Genomic DNA, 25892 nt, shown 5'->3' with positions numbered 1-25892 from the left:
AAACAAGACAGCCAACGCGTTTCGTTCCCTGCATTTAAAGAACTTCTTCAGGGCTGAAAATAAGTTAAAACTTTAAACCTTTTACACAAATGTCTGGTTTTCATTAAATTGCCACAGCTGTTCTAACAGAACATTAATGACTGTTGGTAATTGAAGCAATTCCTGAGAGCACATGATGTAAATAGCATACAACATGAACATCACCTAGATACTTACTCCTTCCCTCTGCATCCATTCCTTGGTAAAGCACAGATTACAATTGTTATTAGAACAACTTAGCTGCTACCATTATTCCACCTAGGTTGTAGCCAGAAAATGGCCAGAAACCTATATTAAGTACAATATATACACTGTGCTTGATGTAAAATGTAGGTAAGGTATTTCAGTATCATAGGAAAACTTCCGTTTTCTACTATGTCGGAGTGGAAAGTATTATGACAAAATACTGAAGAAGTTGCACCTTGCCGTGTTGGTTAAGCACTGGAGTAGTAAACGGTGGCTCCCATGCTGAGAGTCCATGTCCATGTAGGTGCACATCTAAGGACCTGACATATACCCATATTTTCCGTTGTCTCTAATTTCAATGGGAAGTGCTAAAACCAGAAACTCAACTAGTGTTTCTTATACCATATTTTGTTCATAGGTGAAGGAAATTCAGCAACTGGATTCTCCTCTAGATTGATCACTTTCTCCTGATGTCAGAGGATTTTCCATGATCTCTTCATGCTAAATAAGTCAAGAACTGTCTCTCTTGTGACACCGTTTATAAATGTTTACTTGCTGCTATAGAAATTGTGATAAATCCTTCATTTTTGAGTTTGGCCTCATTTCCAAGTTTGGAGATAAATTCCGAACCTGCTGCAAACTTTTGTTGATGAGGGGGCTGGAATTCTGAGCGCTGTGATGATAATAAAATTAAACTGTTTCCTCCTGACAGATTTCAGCAAGTTAAACCTGCCTAAATGTATTGCGGATGAAAATGTGCTGGAAAACAATTGAGCTTCTGGTGCAATAGATACTAAATGTGCATAGTGTTGCTTATTTTACAATGCAAAACTCAAAATTAAAGGTATTTTCCAGCACCTAGTAAACACCTTTCCCAGGGTTATCAGTATTTTTATTTTTTTTATGTCTTTTTATTGGCATTTTTCAAAGCAATGCAACAAACATTGCAAAACAGTTAGCCAGTACATAATCCAGACATAGATATCTACATCACCACATACTGTGTCTCTAACAAATATTATTTCCTATGTGCTCGATCCTCTCTACCATGCTGGAGAAAAGTTCGATACGTATCATTACAATTACAAATGAACACAAACAGTAGTAAAAGTCCAAAAGCCAGCTTGAAAAGAAATCCATATCATCACCCCCTAGGTAATGCACACCAAGTTGGTTCCCTGTACATAAAAACAGCATCTCTGTCCCTCCTCTTTACCCACCCCTCATGTTCATCCACCTTTCTGGTCTCTGACCCCTCCTAGGCCGCCCACCTGAAGTCACGCATTCATGGACGTCGTCAGCACATCTCTGTCCTCCTCTCTAAGCTCACGAGCCCATGCAACAAATGGTTCCCATATGTCTCTAGGTCAGGACATTAAAGGCATTAACTCCCAAAAGGTGGACAATTGTGAGTGTCCGTATGTGACGTCTCGGATCCACTCATTAAGTGAAGGGATCCCTTTCCGCCCCCAAGGTATTGCAATTTGGCGTTTTGCAAATAGAAGGAGCATCTCATGTAATTTACGGACCTTAACCGGGGTGTCCCTCACGTAGCCCAGCAGGCCCAGCAGGGGGTTAGTATCTGCAGGCGTGTCTATTATTTGGTTAATAACGGTAAATATTTTGGACCAAAATGACACCAGCCGTGGACAACTTCATGCTATATGTAAAAAGGTTGCTGTAGTAAAACCGCACCTCCAACAGCTGTCATCTTCTTTGAGTCCAATACGGTGCAGACCTACTGGTGTCCTGTAAAATCTGTGTAAGAACTTAAAATGGATTAAACAAAGTTTATAGTTAGGGGACTGCGCTGTAAGCTGACAACAGCAGTAGGCCCACTGTTCCTCCGTGAGCGAAATTTGAAGTTCTTCATTCCAAGCATACCCGTGGCTGTGTCATGGGGGCCGAGGTTTGAATGTGATTATAGATCCTTGTGATTAGTCTGCGTGATGTAGCCATTTTGAGTACGTTTTCTAATGCAAGCAAGGTTTGCAGGGGGTTCGGGAAAATGTCATGTGAAGACCGGCATGCAGCCCGGAGTTTATAATACACTAAGAGTTCGGAGAATGGCACTGTCTGACCCCCCACAGGGACCGGGGCGGCCGGCAAGTCTCCCCGGGATAAAAGTCTGCAAAAGTCCGCAAGCTCAATTTTTGTGCTACAATCTTGCTTATGTTGTCGCCAATGTTGGGTAGCATAGGATTGTGCATCAGGGGTATGGAGGGGGCATACAGTATAGGAGCTCTGGCCCTTTTCAACTCATTCCATGCCCACCGCAGGGTCTCTACAGTGTCTATGCCATCCCTGGATCGGTTGTAGGGTTGATATAACACTACTTGCAGAGGGACAGGCCCCGAAGCAACTGTTTATCCAGCCACATGGGGCTGAAATGGTGTCGGGTGTACCCAGTGATGGAGAAACTGAGCCTGAGCGCTCCATGCATACAATTGCATATCTGGGGCTCCCAGTCCGCCCTGTCGCAGTGGAAGTGTCAGCAGGACCCACGAGACACACGCCTGTCCCCCCGCCCAGACCAGGGAAACCAGCAGGGATCTGAGGGATTTAAAAAAGGCTTGCATGAGGGGAATGGGAATATTGGCGAATAAATAAAGAAATTTCGGCAGCACCGCCATCTTGACTAGTGCTATTTTCCCGGCTAGGGAGAGTAGGAGCTTGGCCCACGCTGTGACTTTCTCTTCCAGCTAGTGCTTAATTTGTGCCTGTGCTTTCCGGTGCTTAGCACAGGCACTTAATTATCAGGGCAGGGTCTACAAGCATTGCTGCACGTCATTGATTTTTTAATTTTTTTATTATTTACCTCACTACTGGACTTGTTGAAGTCGGACAACACTCAGTGGCACAGTCTGAGTCACTTGGTACTCGTGAGACGGACGAGCAGACAGTCCCACTCCTAGCGAAGCTGTGATGAGCCTGGCCTGCCCTGGCTGACCCAAGAAGAGAATGAAGATTCATGAATGAATCTCAATCTTGTTGATGGCGTAGCTGCTGCAGGCTTTAGTTAATCTTCAGCCCGGTGGGAGGGACACTGATTTTGGGCTATATTTTGGTTCTAAGGGGTTGGGGCTGTGCGGTGGCAGCAGCGTGCTCAGATTTTTTCGGATTACGTATTGCTATGCGGCCACGCCCCGGCATGGCCACACCCCACCACTGAGTCACCAACAGCCGTTCACAGTCTGAGTGCCCGTGCCAGCCAGCACAACCTCACCCGACCATCTGACGACTTGAGGACTGGCAGCAATAGCGCAAGTACTGGCAACAGCACGAGGTGAGGCTGGCAGGCAGGCCAGGCCTAGTCAGTTAATAGACTGAGCAATGCAGTGCAGTCAGTGTGTGCCCGGCCGCCGGGTCCACCACGAACAAACAGGAACCAGTAAGTCTTAACAAAGTTAAGCAAGAAGAGCAGCGCTGCAGTGCTGCCTTAACACAACTCTTTGTCTGCCTTCGCCACAGTCCTTACGTTCAAGTAATTTGTCATTTTTGGTGCAGGTTGAGTTGTTATTCCTTTCAAATTACTGCTGACGTGGATGTATATATGCGGAAGGCCCTGTAATACATTGTGACTCTGGACGAGAGTGTTACGATAAAGATGGAGGAAAGAGTATTGCAAGCACAATAGGAGCCCAGAAAGCACCCGTTGTTTCCCACCACATTTGTGTCTATAGTCCACCTGCAGTTACATAACCACCTTACACTCGTGCCATCATGAGTCGGCTGGAGCCTGACCAGACCAAGGATATGTGTTATGCAGTTGAAAAAATGGTAGTTTGCTACACGAAAGGTTGGTGCAGCAGGAAACTCTAAAAGAAACACATAAACCATTTATTTATGTTCCTCTTGTTACTTTAAACGTTTGTTTTTCAGGAACACGAAGTCAACTACTGGCAAATGTTTACAAAATTGTATTATGAAGCTTTTGCTCTCCTCTTTGTGCAAACAGGGAGAAGATGTGCCGTCACAGCTAGAGCTATTGATGTTCGAACTTTAGTTGGGGAACCAGGTTTGAGTCTCGGCGTCAGCTCAACAACTCTGTGATTCTGGGCAAACCTCTACAAGGTTAGGCACGGATGATTTAATGTGTAAAGCGCTCCAATACATTCGGGTCGAGTTTGTGCCATAGAACAAAAGACATTTCCATTATTCAGTTCTTTCCTCCCTCACTAACTGCAGGGCGAATGATGCAGGGTGGTTGTTCCTTGTTAACGAGCTATTCTATTTACTTAGGCAGAACAGTTATTTTTCAGCCTGGTGATTCATTAGCATTAGGTGGACATGCATTTTGTCCTGAAGAAATTTGCCCAGGATGAAGTCACAAGAAAGCTGCAATGTTTCGCTAAAGTTGCCAAAGGAAACTGTGTTTTTGAGGCATCTCCTTCTTAAAAACAGCACTCATTCTTTGAGATAAAATGCAGTTTATTGGAGAATTAAAGCAGCCAGGCTCGTGCGAATTAGTTATGCACAGCGCTGAGTTATGAGATTATCAGATAAAAAGCAATTATAAAGGTTTTGCTTTTTAAAATGCACTAACTCACCAACAGCAGATAATTTCAGAGTTGTATCCTCGGCCTTAAGAGATGTCAACTTCCAAATTTCTCCATATGGCTTAATGTTAATACACAACCTTTGACCCTAATACATTTCTCGAAATATGACAATAAATATAGTTGCAAGATGTGACATCACAGGAGGTAAGTTTACATTTTACCCAGAGTATACCAGCGACAAGGCCACTTTATCTGAACCCAGACCATCGCTGACGTTCACACCTTACGGTAAAAAAAGTGAAACACGATAAGGCAAAGGTGGATGGAATGTTTTACACAAAGAAAAACCTATTTAGTGCATGAGTGAATGATGTGCATAAATCAGTTACAGGTTTTGCATGCGCCAGTGAGCTGCATGGTGTGCCTCTAGCAGAGTCCAATATATTCTAAATCTGATAGATGCCTACATAGTGGGCTTATACCTCTGAGGTCTATAATGTCATATAGCCTACTGTCTTTTAGTAAGAGACTACTCCAGGGCAGTTTAGGGTCAACCCTGGGAAGAAACCAAATACAACATAAATAGATAGTCATATCAGAATTAGTTTGGAGTCAGGCCTTTAATGGTCAGAAAAAGTTCATAATCTTTGGTTCCAAAAGTCATGTCATCCAGTCTTTTTTGCGGTTTTGCCTTGGCTTTTGAGCTCCTTGGAAAGGATATCTTACCAAGGTAGGAATTCAGATAGGGTGTTAAACGTGGATTTCAGCCATGCAAGTTGAGGATGTGGTTGGAGCCAATGGAGTAAGTGGGTGGAGCCAGTGAAGGAAGTGGGTGGGGCCAGGTGGAGTGGGTGGGGCTTTCTACAAAAATTTGAGCCCCTGGACTTCCTATTTTACAAATTGAGCACTGTTTCCAGCCATGTTATGGCACGGCCATAACTCATGTCCCATAGTTCTTGCATATTTCTACTGAGCCATATGCCCAGATATTTAACAGGTTAGTCCGCCCATTTTAGAGGGAACTCAATGGGGCCGGCATAGCAGCGTCAGTTAAGGGAAAAATAACTGATTTAGCCCAGTTAATGGAATTTGAAGAGAGTCCACCAAATTTAATAAATTCCCGAAGTATTGTATCGAGGTGCGACGCCGGGTCACCAACGTACAAGGTGACGTCGTCATCGTACACAGGGTTATCTGTATTTACTGGAAGCCACAGATACCACCCTATCTATATTCGACATACTCAGAATCAGAAACTCTAGATCTACACTTATTATGCTCATTGCAATATAAACAGCCATTTTAATTGTTAGAAGTAGGAGAAAGCATAGCTTACAAACTTTTCAGTAAAAACTGTGACAGAAGGCCAAGTGTGGCCGCGTGGGCCGCCGTGAAGTTATGAGGCACAAAAAGAAACAGGGGGATAGGTGGGTTTCTTAGCTTTTCCTAGCTTTTATTTGTTCATAACCTGAGGAGGTGGACCAAACGTTCGTTTGAGAGTTAGGATTTACAGTTCCATCTGCTGGGTATCAAACTTCAATCCGATGGGTTTACAAACAAACAAAATAATAATGAATCAGGCTTCTACCGTAGGGACTGTCAGAGTGTTCTGTGGCTCTCCCGGGTCTGCTTTTTTTCTCAGGCCGTCGGGTAGGGAAGGGAAAAGAACAAAACAAAGGTCGGGTCAATGTCCACTCCTTTTATCAGTCTTTGTGCTACCTTCACCAGAATTAACTGAGGTGTGATAGGGGAAAAAGGGTTGTAGGGACCTTTCCTTCTTAATACACCGAGTGCCATATTTCCCCAAACCTCCCCACGACATCCACAAAAATGAACCCTTGAACGGTACTCGCCTCAGGCCACGACCCATGTCCAAGTCCGTGGCATCAGGACCCGGGGTGTCTTCTCCTGTTAGGGATTGTCAGTAGCTCAAGAATAAGACTTGCCACTAACCTTAACCTTGTAACCAGCAGAGACGATGTCAGAAGAAAGGCCTCCCAGTTCCACCCCAACACGACTCCCAACAAAGGTATCGTAATACCCTCTGCGTGGACTCGTGCTCCGGGGAAAAGGGAAGTGGACAAAATAATAAAAGAGCTGTAATTCCAAGGGTCCCTCAGGGTCTGGTCTAAGGCACTGCTAGGCACAAAGAAGGATGGCCACACTGCAGAAGGGAACAAGAATGCAAGGATATAATACTCGTTTCGTCCTCTGCTCAACAACTCAATGCAGGAAACAGTAGTCTTGACTTACCAGAGGTAATACAGCCGCTCAAGGATATACTTTCACTTTTCCTTCACCAAAAAACAAAAAATAAACGTGTAACACAAACAATGTCCGATTCAAAGCATTCCTCTGTTGGTGGATTCAACAGCTACACAGTACAGGGTTAATGTTATCCACTCTAACCGGTAAAAGTCCTCAGCAACTTGTGAGAGCGATTTCAGGCAAAAGTCTTGTGCTGAGAACATGCGCTGTTAATGACACAACGCAAGAACCCAAACTATTCCTCAGCTGGCATGCCCTCGATGTCAGAAGAAACAATGTCTTTGCTTCCGTGCAGGTCAAAATAATTAGCAGAAGAGTCACGTAATATTCCCCTTCAGCACAACACACAAGATGACTCCAGACGCGTCTTGAATTTCAGTCGCGTCTAGAGCAAAATCGTGTTCAATCCGCAGTCTGCACTTTAAACGCGAAGCCTCGCGTTTACCGTTGCAGCGCGGCTTCTCTTTACAAAGACACTCGCAACTAGAACGGAGCACGGAGGAGGCGGGCCCGCACTCCTACCGTGAAAGTACCTGGAACAGTTAGACAACTGTTAACGTATATCCTGATCAATGTCCTGCAATCCAGGGGCTACAATCTTCCAGCTGAAATCCGGCGGGGAACACCATCCGCCATTCCTTACTGATCCAAAGTTGATTGACAAGCACCTTCTGCACGGAAGGGAGGTGCTTAAGTTAATTCCGCCCTGAGCCTCACTGTTCCTGCCCCTAAGCATGCTGGTAGTTGCAGTCTTTTAGCGGATCGACCAGGGAAACAACAGTAACTGCATGAATGGTATGGTAATAGTCCCACAGGCCACGTGATCGCTACATCTCCCTTCGCTAGCCTTCCGGGTATGGTCGCAGTATACAATGCTCCTCCTCCTGGAGTGCTGTCCTCCGCCGCCTCGCTCCCCTCCTTATCCATCTCCCGCACGCCTTTTCCGGTACCGCTCCACTCCTGACTTGTCTCCGCCTCAGTACTCTCCTCGCTTGTCCTCCGCACGCCGCCTCCTCCGATGCTGCTGCGCTCCGGTCCGTAGTCCGTTCTCCCTTTTTGACGTTCTTCTTGCGTTGGCGTCGATGTCGCAGGACGCTCCTCTGCTTGCCCAGCCACTAGACCGCTGCTGGCTTCCGTAGCCCTCAATGGTGTCGGCTCGTTATTCCACTTCAAGTCTGCCCCTGGCGAGTCCTCCTCACACCAAGATTTAAAGATCTGTATTTCCAAATACATTTAATTGTACTTCGTTACATGTATTTATTAGGATATTCCATGCTCCTTTTCGCTGGGTTGAACAAAAGATTGCCAGTTTTTAGGTCTCGCGACCTATCGATGCGCGCAAGCGCATCGAGCGGAGCGAGAATTCAAGTGGCCAAAATCCTCGTGAAACCACCAGCTTTTTGCTGGCGGTTTTCATGAAGTTCACGTGAACCACGTGATCAAACACGAACGCGCATCAGCCTCCCTCCCTCCTAATTGCATTTGCCGCACAGCACATCAAAGGGCTTCGCCCAGCGTGCGCTCTGCGGCTTCTCGGCTTCTCCTCCCCTAATTATTCTTGGATGGCCGGCCGGCACACAGCCTTCCTTGGATTTCTCCTCCCCCTCCCCAGCCAGCTTCCCCCAGGCCGTGTTCCCTCCCCTGCTACCCCATCCTCACTCATCCCTCGCACCCCCTCCTCCTTCAGGCCCCCACCATTTTTTTAAACTTCCTTCTAAATAGATATGATGTATTCTTCCCTACTTCGCCATTTAGAGTTCATTTTTTGCTCGTGGTCTATGTAAGGAAAAGCAGGCTGTGATGAGCAATTTGATCTTTCGACAGAAGGTTTCTGAAACGGCATGTAAGTTGTCTCCACACACGTGATATTTTTCGCCAACACATTCAACCCTTTAGATGCTGTGTGGCCATGATCCACCGTCTGTTTTCATATTATCTGTCTTATTTACATCCTAATTCATTTGCTGCAATGAATCTGCTTGCTGCCTTTCACTCCCACACTCATTATCACCCTTTGGCAATAAAAATGAGTTGCCCCCTTTTCCTCCATAAATTGTGTCTCACCCTGAAAGGAAGTAAGGCACGCGAACGTAGCATGCAGTATATCCGCTGAATACCGGGAAATATTCACTCTATAGGAGGCTCGATTTCGTCGCCTGGATCCTGGAGCAACTAACACGTGCATGCACGATTAATGCTGCTTATATAGTCGTGATACCTGTACAGAGGTGCACGATCCGCTCTGCTAAACGGTTCACAGATGTACGGGAAAATGTAAGCAAAATTTGTGAAGTCAACAAAGCAGGACAGGAGTGTGTAAAAGGATGTTTGTTCCACTAATTATTGAATCAATAAGTTCTTGCCTATTTGGTAAACTCTGCTTTATTCCTATGCTACTATATGTATGTATGCTCAATGCTCATAGAAAATGCATTTCCGTCTTGGAAGCCCGGCCGTCGGGTGTGTGTGCTCAGCAATGTGTTGTCTTGCTCTGCAGCCCCCTCCGCTGCAGTCGCGGGCAGCGCTTATGCATGCGGTGCCGCGCGCAGTCAGACCCGGGCCTGACGTCGTCAGTCTCTGTGCGGGAGGGTCTCTGCGGGCGCTCTGCCTGTATGGCGGTGGTAAGAGCGTCGGGTCGCCTGTGTCGGAGTAAACCTGTAAGACGCGGGAATGCGGAATATCGTGTACTGACAGGGCGCAGAGGTGAGCCCCGGCGCTCACTCTCGATCAACAACTTTACGAGCGGGCAGACTCAATAATGAGGTTATCGCGGGCATTTTTTTGATGATGGAGCAGTTTCTAAGATCTGCAAAAAGCCAAACATCTGTTTTCTTCAAGTAGCTATACATTATTCATGCTGCAGAAATGCTTAGCCCCCTTCCTCCAGGAAGAAGGAGGCTTACTGATTGCTAAGGCAGGGAGCTGCGCCAGGGACACACCGCTGTGACCTTGCAAGCCTCACTGCCTGCATGCCGGGGCTGTCGTGTTTATTTTTTTTCCCCCCTTGCAACAGAAACATTGCCCTGCATCTCAAACATCACTAGAAACGGCGATTTCCTACTTGTAAGTGCATTTTAGAAGCACTGTTTCTGTAATGTACTTTGTCATGCATGTAAACACGCCAGCAGGCGCGTTCTACTGGCTAGCGAAAAATAGACATTTTAGTTGCCCTCTCTTCTCATCAAACTAATGAGCGCGCCTTAACGATGCAATGGACATCCCCAGTGACGTCAAGACTTCGAATATTGCTCCAGTGCCTATGCAGCAAATAGTTCTTGCATGTATTTAAACTATCCAACCTGTATTCCACCAAACTGTAAAATTTATATAGCGGTGGGCATCGCGCAGGCTGCAAACGCTTTTATTGTCACCGACGATTAATCTAAAACAAGCAATGTCATTGCCAATAGGTCTTGTTGCACCAAGGATATTGTGCTGCAAAACTAAATACTTATAAGGTCCCACAAGCGAGACCTATTGGCAATGCCAATGCTTGTTGCATTTCACATCAACTCAGTATCACATAAGGTTATTTGGTTTGAGTTATAGATTTTGGGGGGAAATTAACATGGGTATGATGAGCTTATGAGGTAGCATAAGAGTGCCATTGTATAAAAAGTGGGGACGAGAATTGCCTAGCCACTACCGCAAGATAACCCTTTCAGATATTTCTGGCAAAATATATGCAAAATATGTGAAGAAACATCTAAAGGATGAGTCAGAAAATGTGACTGTGCTGCCAAAAACAGAACTAAGATTTCGGAATGGTTACTCAACTTCAAATTTGTATTTTATACTAAAATTACCTGTGAAAAAATATTCTATAAGAAACAGACATCTGCCTATATAGGCTTACTCACAGCATTTGACAAAATAAATAGACAAGATGGTGTCTTGGGGTATTCCTTTAGGTTTATTCAACCTGGTGATTCAACTACATAATCGCCCTTGGACTCAAATTCAACTTGGCAGCAACAGGGCTTTATCATGGATGACTGATACCCCAAATGGTGTGAGGCTAGGGTGTATCCTGGCTTCCCTTTCATTTTCCATTTGTATAGTAGATGTTCCTAACATGTTGAACTCTGTACCCTCACCCCCTGAAATTAGTGAAGAATGTATTCCAAATCTATTTAATAGGGACAATTCTGTTTGAAGGGATCTCACACCAACAGGAATGGAGCAACAATTGATTGAATTAGCTATATACTGCAGTATGACTGAACTGATTATACATGCAACTAAAACAAAAACCCTGGTGTTTACACAAAAAAAGCTGGTAATTGAATGGTAAACAATAGGTGGCAATTAACAAATGTACTTATCTGAGAGTGAATTTTAGAAGTATTTTAAATGTTAAGAGACATATTGAAGGACTGAGACAAGGAACAAAAGCAGTAACAGTAGCCTTGAAAAGAATTGACATTGAACCTGGATTTAAATCGTTATGAGTTGTAAAGTAAACATACAATATGATAATTGTAATTTAATACTCTATGGCGAGATTCTGGACGAAAAGATGATTATGTGAATCCAGGCAGTTAAAATCAGTATATAGAAGAACTGGTTAGGCCTCCCAAGGTTACAGCACATTTTGCATTAAGGTTGGAATTAGGTCTGACAAATATTGAATTTAAGTATTATCAAAGAGCAATAAACTATTATTATGATAATAATGGAGCAGTTGAAGACTCAATGAGGCACATAATACAATTATACTTTCAATCCCCAAATAAAATTGAATGGTACGATAATATAAATGAAATCCTAGCGAGGGTTGATCTGATAGGCTCAGTGATTCCAAGTGAGATTACCAATTTTAATAGATAGAGATAGGTCCAAAGCTTGTTAAAGCAGACTTCTATTGAAAGAGCTCTACAGAGATAAGGGAAAAATGAGATATCGATACAACCATGATGGTGAACCTGCAACCATATTTGAAACACCTACAGGATATGAATACCAGAATATGAATGATGAAAATAAGATTGGGGCAAGTTCAGTTGTTTATTAAATGGAAGTTGAATAAGACTAATAGTCTAGAAGAGGTTGCTGCTTGGCAAATTTCTCCATTCTGTAAAACAGCTAATGTGGCATTTTTGCACCTGATTGTATTGTGCACGTATTACATAAATGCAAGAAAGGAATTATTACTCCCGGTTTTTAGACGGAAAATGGATGCTTTATTAATTTACACAATGATCTGTGAAATTGTTAGAAATCAAACTATGTCAGAAACATAATCTATTTACAAAGTAATGGAGTGGTCTTGTTACTCTGCAAGTTATTCATATTTGATACAAACCAAGGAAATTTGCACAGCTATAGTTGTAGTGGAGGGTACACTATTATACCTTGCCTATTGTTGTTTTGTATCTCAATGAACTCCCATTTTTCTCAGGACATCTTACTGTTATAATGTAGATGGAGAATAGAATATATTGTGCTTTGCTTATTCTATGGCACTTTAATTTATTTGAGAATTATGAACTTTAATTGACCAGTACTGTTATATATTGTTTGTGGAGAATAAACTAATGTATGTTTTGTACATTAACATATTGCAGTTTAATGCATTTTTTGCACATGATTGTCAATTGTTCTCGGAAGCCTTTCATGACTACAAGAGTTGGAAAGAGAATACCGTAATACTTGTGATATTGGACTGAATTTACAAAGATGATGATGTCCCATAGTTCTTGCATATTCCTACTGAGCCATATGCCCAGATATTTACCAGGTTCGTCCACCCATTTTAGAGGGATCTCGAATGGGGCCGGGATAGCAGCATCAGTTAAGGGTAAAATAACTGATTTAGCCCAGTTAATGGAAATTCCAGAGTCCACCAAATTTAATAATTTAATTTTAAGTAATGTATCGAGGTGCGACGCCGGGTCGACAACGTACAAGGTGACGTCGTCATCGTACACAGGGTTATCTGTATTTACTGGATGCCACATATACCACCCAATCTATATTCAACATACTCAGAATCAGAGACTCTAGATCTACACTTATAATGCTTATTGCAATATAAACAGCCATTTTAATTGTTAGAAGTGGGAGAATGCATAACTTACAAACTTTTCATTAAAAACATGTGACAGAAGGCCAAGATTTAAAGATCGTTATTTCCAAATACATTTAATTGTACTTCTTTACATGTATTAATCATGATATTCCATGCTCCTTTTCGCTGGGTTGAACAAAAGATTGCTAGTTCTTGCATTTCACATCAACTCAGGATCACATAAGCTTTTTTGGTTTGAGTTATAGATTTTTGAGGGAAATTAACATGGGTATGATGAGCTTATGAGGTAGCATAAGAGTGCCATTGTATAAAAAGTGGGGACGAGAATTGCCTAGCCACTACCGCAAGATAACCTTTTCAGATATTTCTGGCAAAATATATGCAAAATATGTGAAGAAACATCTAAAGGATGAGTCAGAAAATGTGACTGTGCTGCCAAAAACAGAACTAAGATTTCGGAATGGTTACTCAACTTCAAATTTGTATTTTATACTAAAATTACAACCATGATGGTGAACCTGCAACCATATTTGAAACACCTACAGGATATGAATACCAGAATATGAATGATGAAAATAAGATTGGGGCAAGTTCAGTTGTTTATTAAATGGAAGTTGAATAAGACTAATAGTCTAGAAGAGGTTGCTGCTTGGCAAATTTCTCCATTCTGTAAAACCGCTAATATGGCATTTTCGCACCTGATTGTATTGTGCACGTATTACATAAATGCAAGAAAGAAATTATTACTCCCAGTTTTTAGACGGAAAATGGATGCTTTATTTATTTACACAATGATCTGTGAGATTATATTAGAAATCAAACTATGTCAGAAACATAATCCATTTACAAAGTAATGGCGTGGTCTTGTTACTCTGCAAGTTATTCATATTTGATACAAACCAAGGAAATTTGCACAGCTATAGTTGTAGTGGAGGGGACACTATTATACCTTGCATATTGCTCTTTTGTATCTCAATGAACTCCCATTTTTCTCAGGACATCTTACTGCTATAGTGTAGATGGAGAATAGAATATATTGTGCTTTGCTTATTCTATGGCACTTTAATGTATTTTAGAATTATGAACTTTAATTGACCAGTACTGTTATATATTGTTTGTGGAGAAGAAACTAATTTATGTTTTGCACATTAACATATTGCAGTTTAATGCATTTTTAACACTTGATTTTCAATTGTTCCTGGAGGCCTTTCATGACTACAACAATTGGAAAGGGAATACCGTAATACTTGTGATATTGGACTGAATGTACAAAGATGATGATGTGAAAAGTACTATTTTTGTGTGTTTTCATATTAAAAAGTGTTGTATTTTTAAACTCTTATTATATTTTGCCTAAATAGGCATAGTATCAAATATAAATGAATAAAATATTAAATACCGTGTGGCCAAGTAGAATAATTGAAAGTAAAAACATTAAATACAAACAAATGTATTTTTTGTAACAGGCGATACAGTTACCATTCCTGATATGTTAAAGAGGATAAATGGGGCGGAACTTGAACAGTGGAAAGATCCAAGGAATGAAGAAGTGGCAGAAAGGAATGAGTGTCTCAGCACAGGTGAGAAAAAAATATTGTACACATGAACATTTCTGACTCAAATCAGCCTGTGCGAATCTCTGTGCATCCTAAGGACACCAGGCCCCCTGCTTTGTTATGTTACGATTTACCTTTTTTGGATACCTGTACATGTTTCTGCCACCTGGGTCAGGTGTATAGCTTTTCGTCTGAAGATTGGAGGGCTGAAGGGTATATTAAGTATTCAGATGTATGTTAAATAATAGAAAGCTAGACATTTCAGGCCTCGAAAAATCTACTCGCCCACTTGCTATGGCGAGTTAGATTTTATCAGGTTGAGCTGTATTTACGATCTACTCGCCTATGAGTTGACAAAGAACTGGTGATCTCTTCAGTCAGAAATTGAAGGAGCAATAAACATGCCCTTAAATTGTTTTTTATCTTGTCAAATTTGCTCTGTGTTCAGAGACAAAAGTCAGAAGTCAGTTTACAATTCCTTTTTTTTTTTCTCTGACTACAGATTTCGAGGATTTTTTAAAGTGAACTGTCTGTCCTTCTGCATGAAGTGAGGAAAGAAAGCCTGTAGGGTACCAGGTTTTTCCTAACACTCATTTAAATAGCTAATAAGTCAACCGTACAAACATTTCAACATTTATTTCAGTAGTTGTGAAAGCCCAGTTTTTGTACTTCTGTGCGATGACAAAAATATTATAATAGGATGAAAAACAAATCAGAACACTTTACTTTGTGATGTGCAAATGATATGTTTTCTGAAACCAACATTTCTCAGATTATTGTTAATATACTATATAGTATTATTTGTAAAGCTGCAAGGTAGTGGAACGTTTTTTGGCCATTTCTTGGAAATTTACTCTCTGTAAATGACAGTGTGCTACCACATCATGCTTTAGTAATATATTTATTAAAAAATGAGTGTTTAAACATGAACTGAGAAACACTTCTGCCCCGGTGGCAATGCTATTAGTAAACTAAGAGGCAAGTCAGGTATCATGTGTAACCTAATTGTGGGCTAGATACTTATTGCACATGGAGCAAACATTCAGTCCATTTAATCAAACAAAAGAGATTTGTTTTGTACAGCAGAAATGCTGAACACAAATATTTCAAGTTAAGCCTTATGCTAAAATGAAGACAAAGGTGACTCTGTAAAATAAAATATTTGACAATGATCACACAATTTGAGACCAGTTTACGGGTCATGTACATTACAGTTAGGTCTAATAGACTATTCAAGTTGCTCGACCTACAGGTCTAGGAAATCTTTTATGAGTTTTCGAGGCCTGCCTTTATAAATTCAAAAAGATAAACTTACCTCAGTGCATGTACATGGAGTGTACCCTTACCTTTCTTGATTTGGCCAGTCATGTAGGAATGAGAGGTGGAATAATATCAGAGTGCAGGTACATTGCAAAAGCAGAAAGAGTTCTAAGCGATAAAGAGGCATATTTAGCTGTACCTTGAAAAATATTGCCAACCACTGTATGAACATGCAGTAGGGATTCCAGAACTACAGCCCTATAGTCAATGTCTTGACATGAAGATTTGTTAAAAATACTTGATTTGGCAGCCTATTAGATGACTGCTGTCTCTATAGTGTTCTTGTAACAGCCATATTAGGCTCATCAGAGGAAAAGCTCTTTTGAAATGTGTGAATTTCCTGGTTGGAAAATCACAGTATCAGGTCTTTGTTCAAGATGCCAGCTCCTCCTTCCTATCGAGTACAGCAGTATAGGACCCCAAAAAATAAGTAAAGCTCTCTTAATCCATGTAATCGATCAGGATAAGAGAGCTGCTTCTGCTTACACTACCTCAGACAGTCGTGTCAAGCTCAGGTGTAGAAATTCTGCAGTACCTGCAGATATTAGACCTGTGATTTAACATATTTGTATATGTATAGATTTAAAATACAGTGTATGGTTGGAGCTTTGGTACAGTAATGCTGTGCTTGCCCATCTTTAGCCACAAAGACCTCAACTTGTGTGCAAGGTAAATGCTTGGGTGTTGTCCTATTGATCAGAACTTCCCCACTCCCATAAGTAAAGTAGATTTGGTCCCCTTGGATTGGCTGGTACATTTGGACTGCAGGATGAGTGATTGCCCAACCTATAGTGTCTCAAGAGGATTTAGATATCCACCCATTGCTGAACCTTGCCACTTGATCAGCTCCTGAGATAAATGATGTAGCTGAAACAAACATAAAGATGCGTTGCCCTTGTGACATGCCATACAAACGGCATCTTGTACCTTGTTCTCGGAGGTCAACGCACAAAGGGGAAATATAATAAAAGTATCAAGCAACATTTCTTATTCCATAAGATCTTTGTTTGTAATCAGCCACCAGCTCAGACAAGTTTTACATGCTGTCATATAGAACTCACCCACAAATACATACATTCCAAATAAATGAGAGAGGCTCTTCCTTTGTGAAATGCTTTTTTCTGACAAAGTTAAAAAGATGCATTGTTTTCCTCATAGACACCCCCACCTCTATCCTCTCATTTTACACATATATACTTACCAGTGAAATCTACCTAAGAAATATTGTTGTATTCTAATAATTGATAAAGGTATTTAAAACCACCCTCTTCTGCAGGTTTCGAGTGTGATGATGTAACAACTCACCAAGATCAGTTAATCCTCATTATATTTAGCTCTCGTCCTATAGATAGCTTAGCTGTCTCGCCAGACCAATTTTTTCTAAAAAATCATAACAAAAATTGATACTGTATACTTACATACAGCAACGTATAATAAAAATCATTCATATCTTTTAAAAACATTTGTCCTCGCCTGTATATTATTTTCTGATGTAACATTGTCTCATTCCTGCATATCTCAAAGATGCACCATAAACTCACTTTGAAAAAGGCAATGCATTTCCATAGTATCAAAATATCAGGAGCCCAAAACCCAATGGCAACCAGTTGCCAATCTGGCAGCACCTGCAGGAAATGCTTACACCGTCACTGGCTCTGCACTCCGAAGCTTCCTTTATAATTTGTTGAATCGTGCTATTTTGTGTAACCTTTCCTTCACATAACACACACAATTTTGGTAACCATGATGAGTGTTATTAGTGGTATACCAATTCTCTGTGTGAATAAATATTAAATGCCGACTAACTCCTAAAAAATATATATCCATTCTAACCATACCTACAGAATACCATTTCCTCAGTCCTGATTTTTGTTTGAGGAAGGAAGGAGAGTCAGGTGCACGTTTGAGCCATTATCTTCATGCAGAAGGAGAAGCCCCCAAGGACCCAACCCCAAGTAAGTTACCAATGCTCATATTTTTTGCACTTCTTTAAGTGGTGCAGTGAATAACGTGTCTGTCTCCCAGTGCAATTTATTTCTTGTCACAATGGAGGATAGTGTTAATTGATTGTTCTCCAAATTTCAGTGCATTCTAATGATATGTTTCATGTTTATTTCTTTCATTTAATCTTTTTTTCTGCCATTATTATTTTTTCTCATATTTTTACTTCTTAAAACATTGGCCTCACTACTAGAACGAATATCCATTTATTTTAGTATTTGTTGAATAGAGGTGACTACCTACAGTAATGCACATATGTTTTGATAACAGAAAAAATCAAAACTTCTGGCTCTGTGAAATGTCACTTGTACAGTACATATACAATGTAGAAGTTTCCAATGAAGCTGTTTCTGTCCCTGTTGCATACATCAGAATCACTTGTAAAATGTGGTGAACGACCCTTGAAAACTCAGCAGTTCTTGTAAGAACTCACAAAATCAAGCATGCACACCTAAATATAGCCCTTAGTTAAAATGACAGCTTGAATCCCAAAAAACAAATATGTTGTTATTGAAAGTAAATGATGGGCTGGTTACATACAGCCAATATTTTAAATGACATTGAGTATGTATCATTAGTAAATGCCTCATAGGAAGAGGCCACTTTATTTGAATGTTGGGTGTCCTCTTCCATGACATGCTCATGCGTTAAGATATTAATTGGAAACGTTTTACAGGGTCCAGAATTTGATAGAATTTCAGTCAGTTTGTAGTGGGTGATATATCCTAATACCCTTGAAGAACTGTGTTTGAAAAATAGTGGGCCGATTCCCAAGGAAAGAAGTCAATCTATTCTACACCCAAATAACATAGCAGTAGGTACAAAAGAGAAAGAAGAAGGCCTAGGCCTCATTCCCTTTTGTAGCATATCCACCTCTTTTTGCAAAAGAGACCAAAGTAAAGCAACAACCAATCAGATTAGCCTCACCCCATAAAACCCACCTGAGAGAACCTCGGAGCCTCAGATTTTCGTAGCCGTTGTGTAACAGTATGACAAAACCTGCTGAGGGCTGAGCTTTCCCAGGGGAGGAGGACGGGCGCATGGGAATCTATGAAAGTTACCAATACTGGATAACCAAAGTTATAGGTTAGTAACTTGTTTTCTTACTCCAGTATTGGAACTATCATAGATTCCCATAGCTTGTATCAGAGTAGCTAGCAGTCAGAAGCACATTTTGCCCCCTTATTAACAGCTCTTCCTCTCTTTTCTTTATCCTCTATTCTCTCTTTTTTTTATTACATCAAGCTAAAACAGTTATCAACAGTGCAATAACAGTAAGAACACATAGCAAAATGTGCTGATAACAATAAAGAAAGGAAGGAGGGAAGAAAGGAAAGCTCACCACTCAACGGAAGAGGTTCCTCAAGACTGCCTGGCCTACAGCTGTGTCTTCTTGTGCAGAGGACTCCAGGCAGTAATGTCTTGTGAAGGTGTGCGTGCTGCTCCAAGTTTCAGCCCTGCAGATATCTTTATTCTGGACTCCCGCAAAGAGAGCCGTAGACGAAGCCATGGACCTTGTAGAGTGTGCTCTGACTCTGCCCTCAAGTGGCTTGCCCGCTGCTGAATGACAGAACCGTATAGCACTGGATACCCACCGAGCAACACCCTGCTTGGACAACTGAGAAGATTTCCTCAATTCTTTAGTACGTTCCAGATAAAACTTCAAGCACCTCTGCACATCAGGCGAGTGGAGTGCCTTTTCCGCAGGAGTTAGAAGGCAGAGGAAAGAAAGCCTTAAGAATCACTGGTTCATTTAGCTGAAAGTCCAAAGGCTCCTTAGGTATGAACTTTGGATTAGTCCTTAGAATCACTGTATTTCTCTTGAATTGGAGCAATGGTTCGTGGATTGTTAGAGCTTGTAGCTCACCAATTCTTCTTGCCGAAGTGAGAGCTAGAAGGAGCGCCATCTTCCACGAGAGGAATTTCATATCTGCTCAATGAATCGGTTCAAAGGGATGCTTCATCAGCTGGGTGAGAACCAAATTCAAATGCCACGTGGGTAGCGGAGGCCTCACTGGAGGAAAGGCTCTAAAGAGGCCTTTGAGAAACTGCTTGATAATCCTGGCTGACCAGAGAGAAGGTCCAGATGCAGTGCGTCTATAGCGAGAAACTGCAGTCAAATGAACCTTTATGGATGAATGCGCCAGCCCCGCCTTAGCCAAAGTCAGGAAATATGGTAGAACTTGGTGAGGTTGAGACGAATAAGGATCGATACCCTCCTGCTGACACCAGATACAAAATCGTTTCCATTTTAAACGGTATGTCTTGTTAGTAGAAGGAGGTCTAGACTGACAGAGAACCTCCTTTATCTCTTCATAGAGATCTAGTCCAAGAAACTCTCGCTGCTCAGGAGCCATGCTGACAGGTGTAAGGAGCGAGGGTCCGGATGCCACACCTGGCCCTGGGACATCGTGAGAAGGCAGGGGACCATCCGTAGAGGACGTCAGGGGTCCAGAGAGAGGAGGTGAAGGTCTGTGAACCAAAACTGCCGTGGCCACGCTAGAGCTATTAGGAACATCCTGCTCGGCTCCGTTATGATCTTCCTGAGTATTCTTGGTAACAACGGAATGGGGGGAAAGGCGTATACAAATGCGTCATGCTATCGTAAGCGCATTCCCTAGTGATCCGTGATGGTGTAGCTTGCTTGCGTAAAACTGGAATTTTTTGTTCCCCCGGGGTGGCAAAGAGATCTATTGAGGGTTTGCCCAACCGGTGGAAAATCTCTTCCAAGACAGTCTGGTTTAGTTCCCATTCGTGGCTGACTGACAAAAGCCTGCTGAGCATGTCTGCCTTTTCCTTTAGCACTCCTGGAAGGTGTTCTGCCTGTAGCGATATTCCGTGTAGGATCGCCCACTCCCAAATCTTCTGGGCCTCCTGCGACAACAGAAGAGATCTGGTACCCCCTTCTTTGTTTATGTAGTGCATGGCCGTGGTATTGTCTGTGCGGACGAGAACCGCTGAACCCTGCAACCATGGAAGAAAAGCTTGCAGTGCCAGACGAATCGCCCTGAGTTCCAGGAGATTGATATGAAGAAAGCGGTGCTGAGGCAACCAAAGTCCGCTTACATGCAAGTCTTGAAGCACCGCACCCCAGCCTTCCAGCGAGGCATCTGTAGTCACTACTTGAGGAGCTGGATTGATTACGAAGGATAGACCTTGGGATACATTTTCTTCCTTCGTCCACCATAAGGCTGCCTTTTTCATTGCCGCAGTGATCACTACCTTGTCGTCAAAAGATCCGTGTACTTGCTGCTATTGCATGTCGAGCTCCTCTTGAAGTGATCGCATCCGCAACCTGCAGTGGGGTATCAGAGGAATGCACGAGGGAATCACTCCTAGCAGGGATTTGTAACGGCGTACTGAAAGACACTTTCTTTTTCGCAACAGACGAGCCATGGACATCAGTTTCTCTTGTCTTTCGAAGGATGAAGAAGCTTTGCTGAGAGATGTGTCCAGGATGGCTCCTAGGAATCGTGCTTTTGTGGATGGGCAGAGAGATGACTTCTCCCTGTTGAGAGTAAGGCCCAGATTGCTGAACAGTCTCGTACATGCATCGACTATTTCTTCCGCTGCACACCTGGTCGGGGCCTTCAGCAACCAATCGTCCAGGAAGGGGAAGACTTGAAAATGTAGCTTCCTTAGGAAAGCTGACCACCGGTGCCAGCACCTTGGTAAAGGTCCTCGGAGCAGACCGAAGTCCAAAAGGTGGAATTTTGAATTGGAAGTGGCTCTTGGCTACTGTAAACCGTAGAAACCTCCTGTGGGCCGGATGAATGGGTTTTTGAAAATACGCATCTTCGAGATCGAGAGTGGCCATGAAGTCTCCCGGATTGAGGAGACGTAAAATATCCTGAAGAGACACCATCTGAAAGGATAGGTGTTTAGCTCCCTGAGATCTAAAATGGGGCGCCACTTCTCCAGCGTCTTCTTGACCAGAATAAATCTGGAATAGAAACCTTCTCCATTTGAAAAAAGGAGAACAGCTCTACAGCTCCCTTGAGGAGCATCTGATGAATTTCGGCCGCAGAAGACGCAGATGTTTCGAAGGCATCCCGGCAGGGGGTTTGAAGGTGGAAAATTAACAAACTCCAGCTTATGGCCACCTTGAATGATGTTGAGTACCCAACGGTCTGATGTTATCCGTTTCCAGTTGTAGAGGTATTGAGACACCCTGCCTCCCACAGATGTTGTCGGTAGGAGGGTACAGCAGGCAGAGCCAGAACACCGCTATTGTCGTTTAGTGGTGTCATGCCCCTGGCGATTCTGTTTTCCTCTAGAGTTATACCTAAAGAAAGAAGAGGCCTGGCCTTGCCTTTGATGATAAGACGGACGATAAGACTGAGGCGTAGGAACCATAAGAAGAATACCGTTGCTGTTCTTATGAACCTCTGTAGGATGTGATAATCTTTCCTCTGGCTCCTCGTAAAGGAACCTTCCGATATTGTAGAGTTCCCAGAGATCTTGCTGTCTCTGTATCCTTTTTTATGTCCTGGAGGGCATCATCAATATGTTTGCCAAATAATGCCTCACCATCAAACGGAAGGTCCAGAATTTTGTTTTGGATCTCCTGCCGGAACCATGTCGCCCTGAGCCAGCCTTGGCGATGAAGAACAGCTGCGCCTGCCAGTGAGCGGAAAGCCATTGTGGCAATATCCATTGCGCAGTCGATTACCTCAGCTGAGGTAGCCTCTCCCTCCTTCAAAATCTTCTTAGCCTCCACCTTGGAGTCCTGTGGCAGCTGGTCTAAATATGGTGAGAGGTCGCACCACATCTGGCGATCGTATCTGCCAAGGATCGCCAACGCATTAGCCGCTCTAATCAAAAGACACGCCATTGAAGAAAACCTCTTCCCAGCATTATCTAGTTATCTGCTTTCTTTATCAGGAGGAGTAGTCAAGGGCGCAGAAGGGTTGCGTGATTTTCTCTGAGCTGCCTGCGATATTAACGAATCCAGCTTCGGCTGCCCTATTAAGGATGCTGGACTATCATCAGGGGCCTTGTCTTTTTTCTCCAGGCGTGACAAGACTGTAGCCAGATTCTTCATTGCCTTTAATCCTTCGTCCCAGACATGGCTGACAATAGGAATGGAACGGACCGTTTAACGATAAGGTTCTTTAAAATCATAAAGAAAACACTCTGTTTGAACCGAAGGCATGGGAGATTTAAATCTACTTGAGGCTCTTTCCATCAGTTTGTGAAACCCCCAATGTCTGCCGGGGGAGAATCAACTGTATCCAGAGTAGGAGAAGCAGGGTCCGGAATCACGTAGTCATCCCAATCCACACACTAGTCAGGCCTGTTGCTATCGTCATGATCCTCGTCCGAGGAATTGTCCTGTACCCCGGGAACCACTGGAGGTATAATTGGGCTGGAGACCTGCGGTTGTGATACCATCTGGGATGGTGCTCTTGGCGAAACCACTGAAGAAGCTGGAGGAGCAGACATATCTTGCACCGCAGAAAATGAAGGAGGAGGAGGTTGAGAGAATCTCTTCCTATAGTCCAGCAACATGCCCTGAAGATCTGCCAAGAGGGAAGAAGGAATAGAAATCATCTCTTGGCCCGTGTCTGCCTGATGATGAAAAGACTCTGGTATGAGTGCTCATGAAGGTATTCACCTTCAGAATCAGTGTCCTGGCATTTGACCAGAAGCTGTGAGGGGCTATTGGTCTAGCCAAAAGAATCCTCTTCATCTCCCTCAGAATCTTCTTCTTCTTCTTCAAGTAACAGTGCGGGAGGCAAGGGGGCAACCCTCCTTGGAGATGTCATATCCGGCGTTATTCTTTTCAAAGAAATGGTGATTCTCTCCGTCGACGAAGATGTCGTTGACGGTACCGTCGGCAGTGGGGATGAAAGAGAAACCATCGTCGGCGGGAGATCCACCGCTGACAGGTGGATAGTCGACTATGAGATGGGCGTCGTCGACACTGCCGTCGACGAGACCGTCGACACTCCTGCCGTCGTCGTTGCCATCGTCGTCGTTGTAGATGCCATCATCGACGACACAGTCATCCCGCTACCGTCTTCGACACTCTTGTCGAAATCATCGTCGACGTTGCAGTAATCTTCGTGGATGAGCCCGTCGACACTGACGTCGAAGGCTTTAGCAGACTCCACCACTGCTGTAGCTGAAGGTAGTCCTTCCCTCTCCTTTGCACCATGGTGTGGAGATTTGCTAGGACTCCGGCTCTCAGACTCACAGGCGTCTTGTTTGAGGCCTTTGCGTGACGGTCTATAGATGGCGAAGGGTAAGCTTTACCCCTCTTCACTGACCTTCTGGACGAAGTGGCAGATGATGAATCCTCGCTGTCACTTGACAGTGTTTACTTCCTCGACTTCAGCTTTTGGAGCCAAGTGAGGAGGCGACCCTCACGGTCCCGGAGAGTCTTCGTTGAAAAGGCGCGGCAGATCTTGCAGTCCGCTGCCTTGTGATCAGGATACAAGCAATATATGCAGTCTTTGTGCCTGTACTCCACATACAACCTTTTCTTGCCACAGGTGGAATAAGCCTTAAAAAGGGCTTTCTTCTCCTTGTCAGACATTCCAAGCTGAAAAATGAAACAATTATGAAGAAAAAACTGCAGAAAAATAGCCAACAAGAGTTGAAGTGAGCAGAGCTCAAAGGAGACTCTCTTAGCACAATGTGCGGTAGAAAATCTGAGGCTCTGAGGAGGGTTCTATGGGGTGAGGCTAATCTGATTGGTTGTTGCTTTACTTTGGTCTCTCTTGCAAAAAGAGGTGGATATGCTACAAAAGGGAATGAGTCCTAGGCCTTCTTCTTTCTCTTTTGTACCTACTGCTGTGTTATTTTGGTTACCGAGACTCCCATTCCGACGACGGGTAATCATACAAGCAATTGAAATCTATGAAAGTTCCAATACTGGAGTAAATGAGGAGTTTCTGACTGCCCACAAACATAGCTGTTTGTTGCCTACCGAAACGTATAAGGGTAACAACATATTAGAATGCCCAAATCCTTATTTCTTGAGTGGGATTTAATGGGAGCTGAGACCTCCTTAAGACCACCTGTGATGGTGAAAATCTCCATACACTCCCTCCTGATTGTGGAACTGAAAGGTCAGTAGCAGGTGGAAGCATTCTTGGACATTTTGCCGATGTCAAGGATTGCACAGCCTTACTTGTTTTGTGGTACAAGAAAAACGTTCTTCATCAACTCGTCAGATGAGGATTCTTCTCAAAGCTTGAGAAAAGTGACAAAAGCCTTACAGTAAAATAGTCTGACATGCCCTCTTCTCTACTCGTTGGCCTACAAAGAAGATATGACCGAGGCTGGTTGACTCATCAATCTTGCAGAGGATAATCCTGCACTCATTCGATCTCTTACCAGGCAGGCTTATCAGCTGTTGACATTGTTTCCTCAGATGGGAGTGCAAGCAAGTTCAGCTCAAATGCATTACACGTCAGTGTCCCTGTTAGCCTGTGTTGGAAGTGGGAGTCCTTATCCCTCACCGCCGCCACCAAATGCTGGAGGCGGGAGTCCCCGACTCCTCGTTTCAATGTTAGGCTAAGTAAGGGCACCGTCTGAGATAGCCCTGCTCACCCCCTTAGTAGCTTGGTGTGGGCAGCCAGGCTTGTCTCCAAGGCACGAGTGTACAGTATGTGCAACCACACTCACAGCAACCCAATGATGTCACCACAAATAGACTACACACAAGTTTTTATAAAATGAGTATAACCTTTATATAAGAAGTTATACAATATCACCACTTGGTACAAAACCAACGAATAAGAATGTGTAGTATTCCTTCCGGTGGGTTGGTAGGTTCTAATCCCAAACACTGCTTCTAACCAACAGTTAAGCTTACTTCTAACCGTTTCCAAAAGGTTAGGCAAGTCGTATTGCTAGAATCGCACACATTGCAAAAGAAAAGAAATACTGCAATGCATAACGATATTCTATTGTACTGTGCAACAGAGAAATAATGCTGTACGTAGCGCCACAGTCATATACTTTGCAATAGAAGGAATA

The 25892-nt window shown here is 43.1% G+C and overlaps 1 protein-coding gene across 2 annotated transcripts in view; it reads left to right on the top strand.

Annotated features, from left to right (window-relative positions):
- Positions 1-25892, top strand: part of LOC144818756 (uncharacterized) — a 182728-nt gene that overhangs the window by 37654 nt on the left and 119182 nt on the right. The window contains exons 4-5 of one of the 2 annotated variants that reach the window (XM_078676473.1): positions 14493-14606; positions 17747-17857. In XM_078676473.1, coding sequence (XP_078532599.1) covers positions 14493-14606; positions 17747-17857 — 225 coding nt within the window. The remainder of the gene's footprint in view (positions 1-14492; positions 14607-17746; positions 17858-25892) is intronic. The other variant, XM_078676474.1, reaches the window with a different exon arrangement.

Source organism: Lissotriton helveticus, chromosome 2_1, assembly GCF_964261635.1.
Source record: "Lissotriton helveticus chromosome 2_1, aLisHel1.1, whole genome shotgun sequence".
NCBI lineage: Eukaryota > Metazoa > Chordata > Amphibia > Caudata > Salamandridae > Lissotriton > Lissotriton helveticus.
The sequence above is the reverse complement of the archived record's forward strand: the minus strand, read 5'-3'. Positions and strand labels throughout refer to the sequence as shown.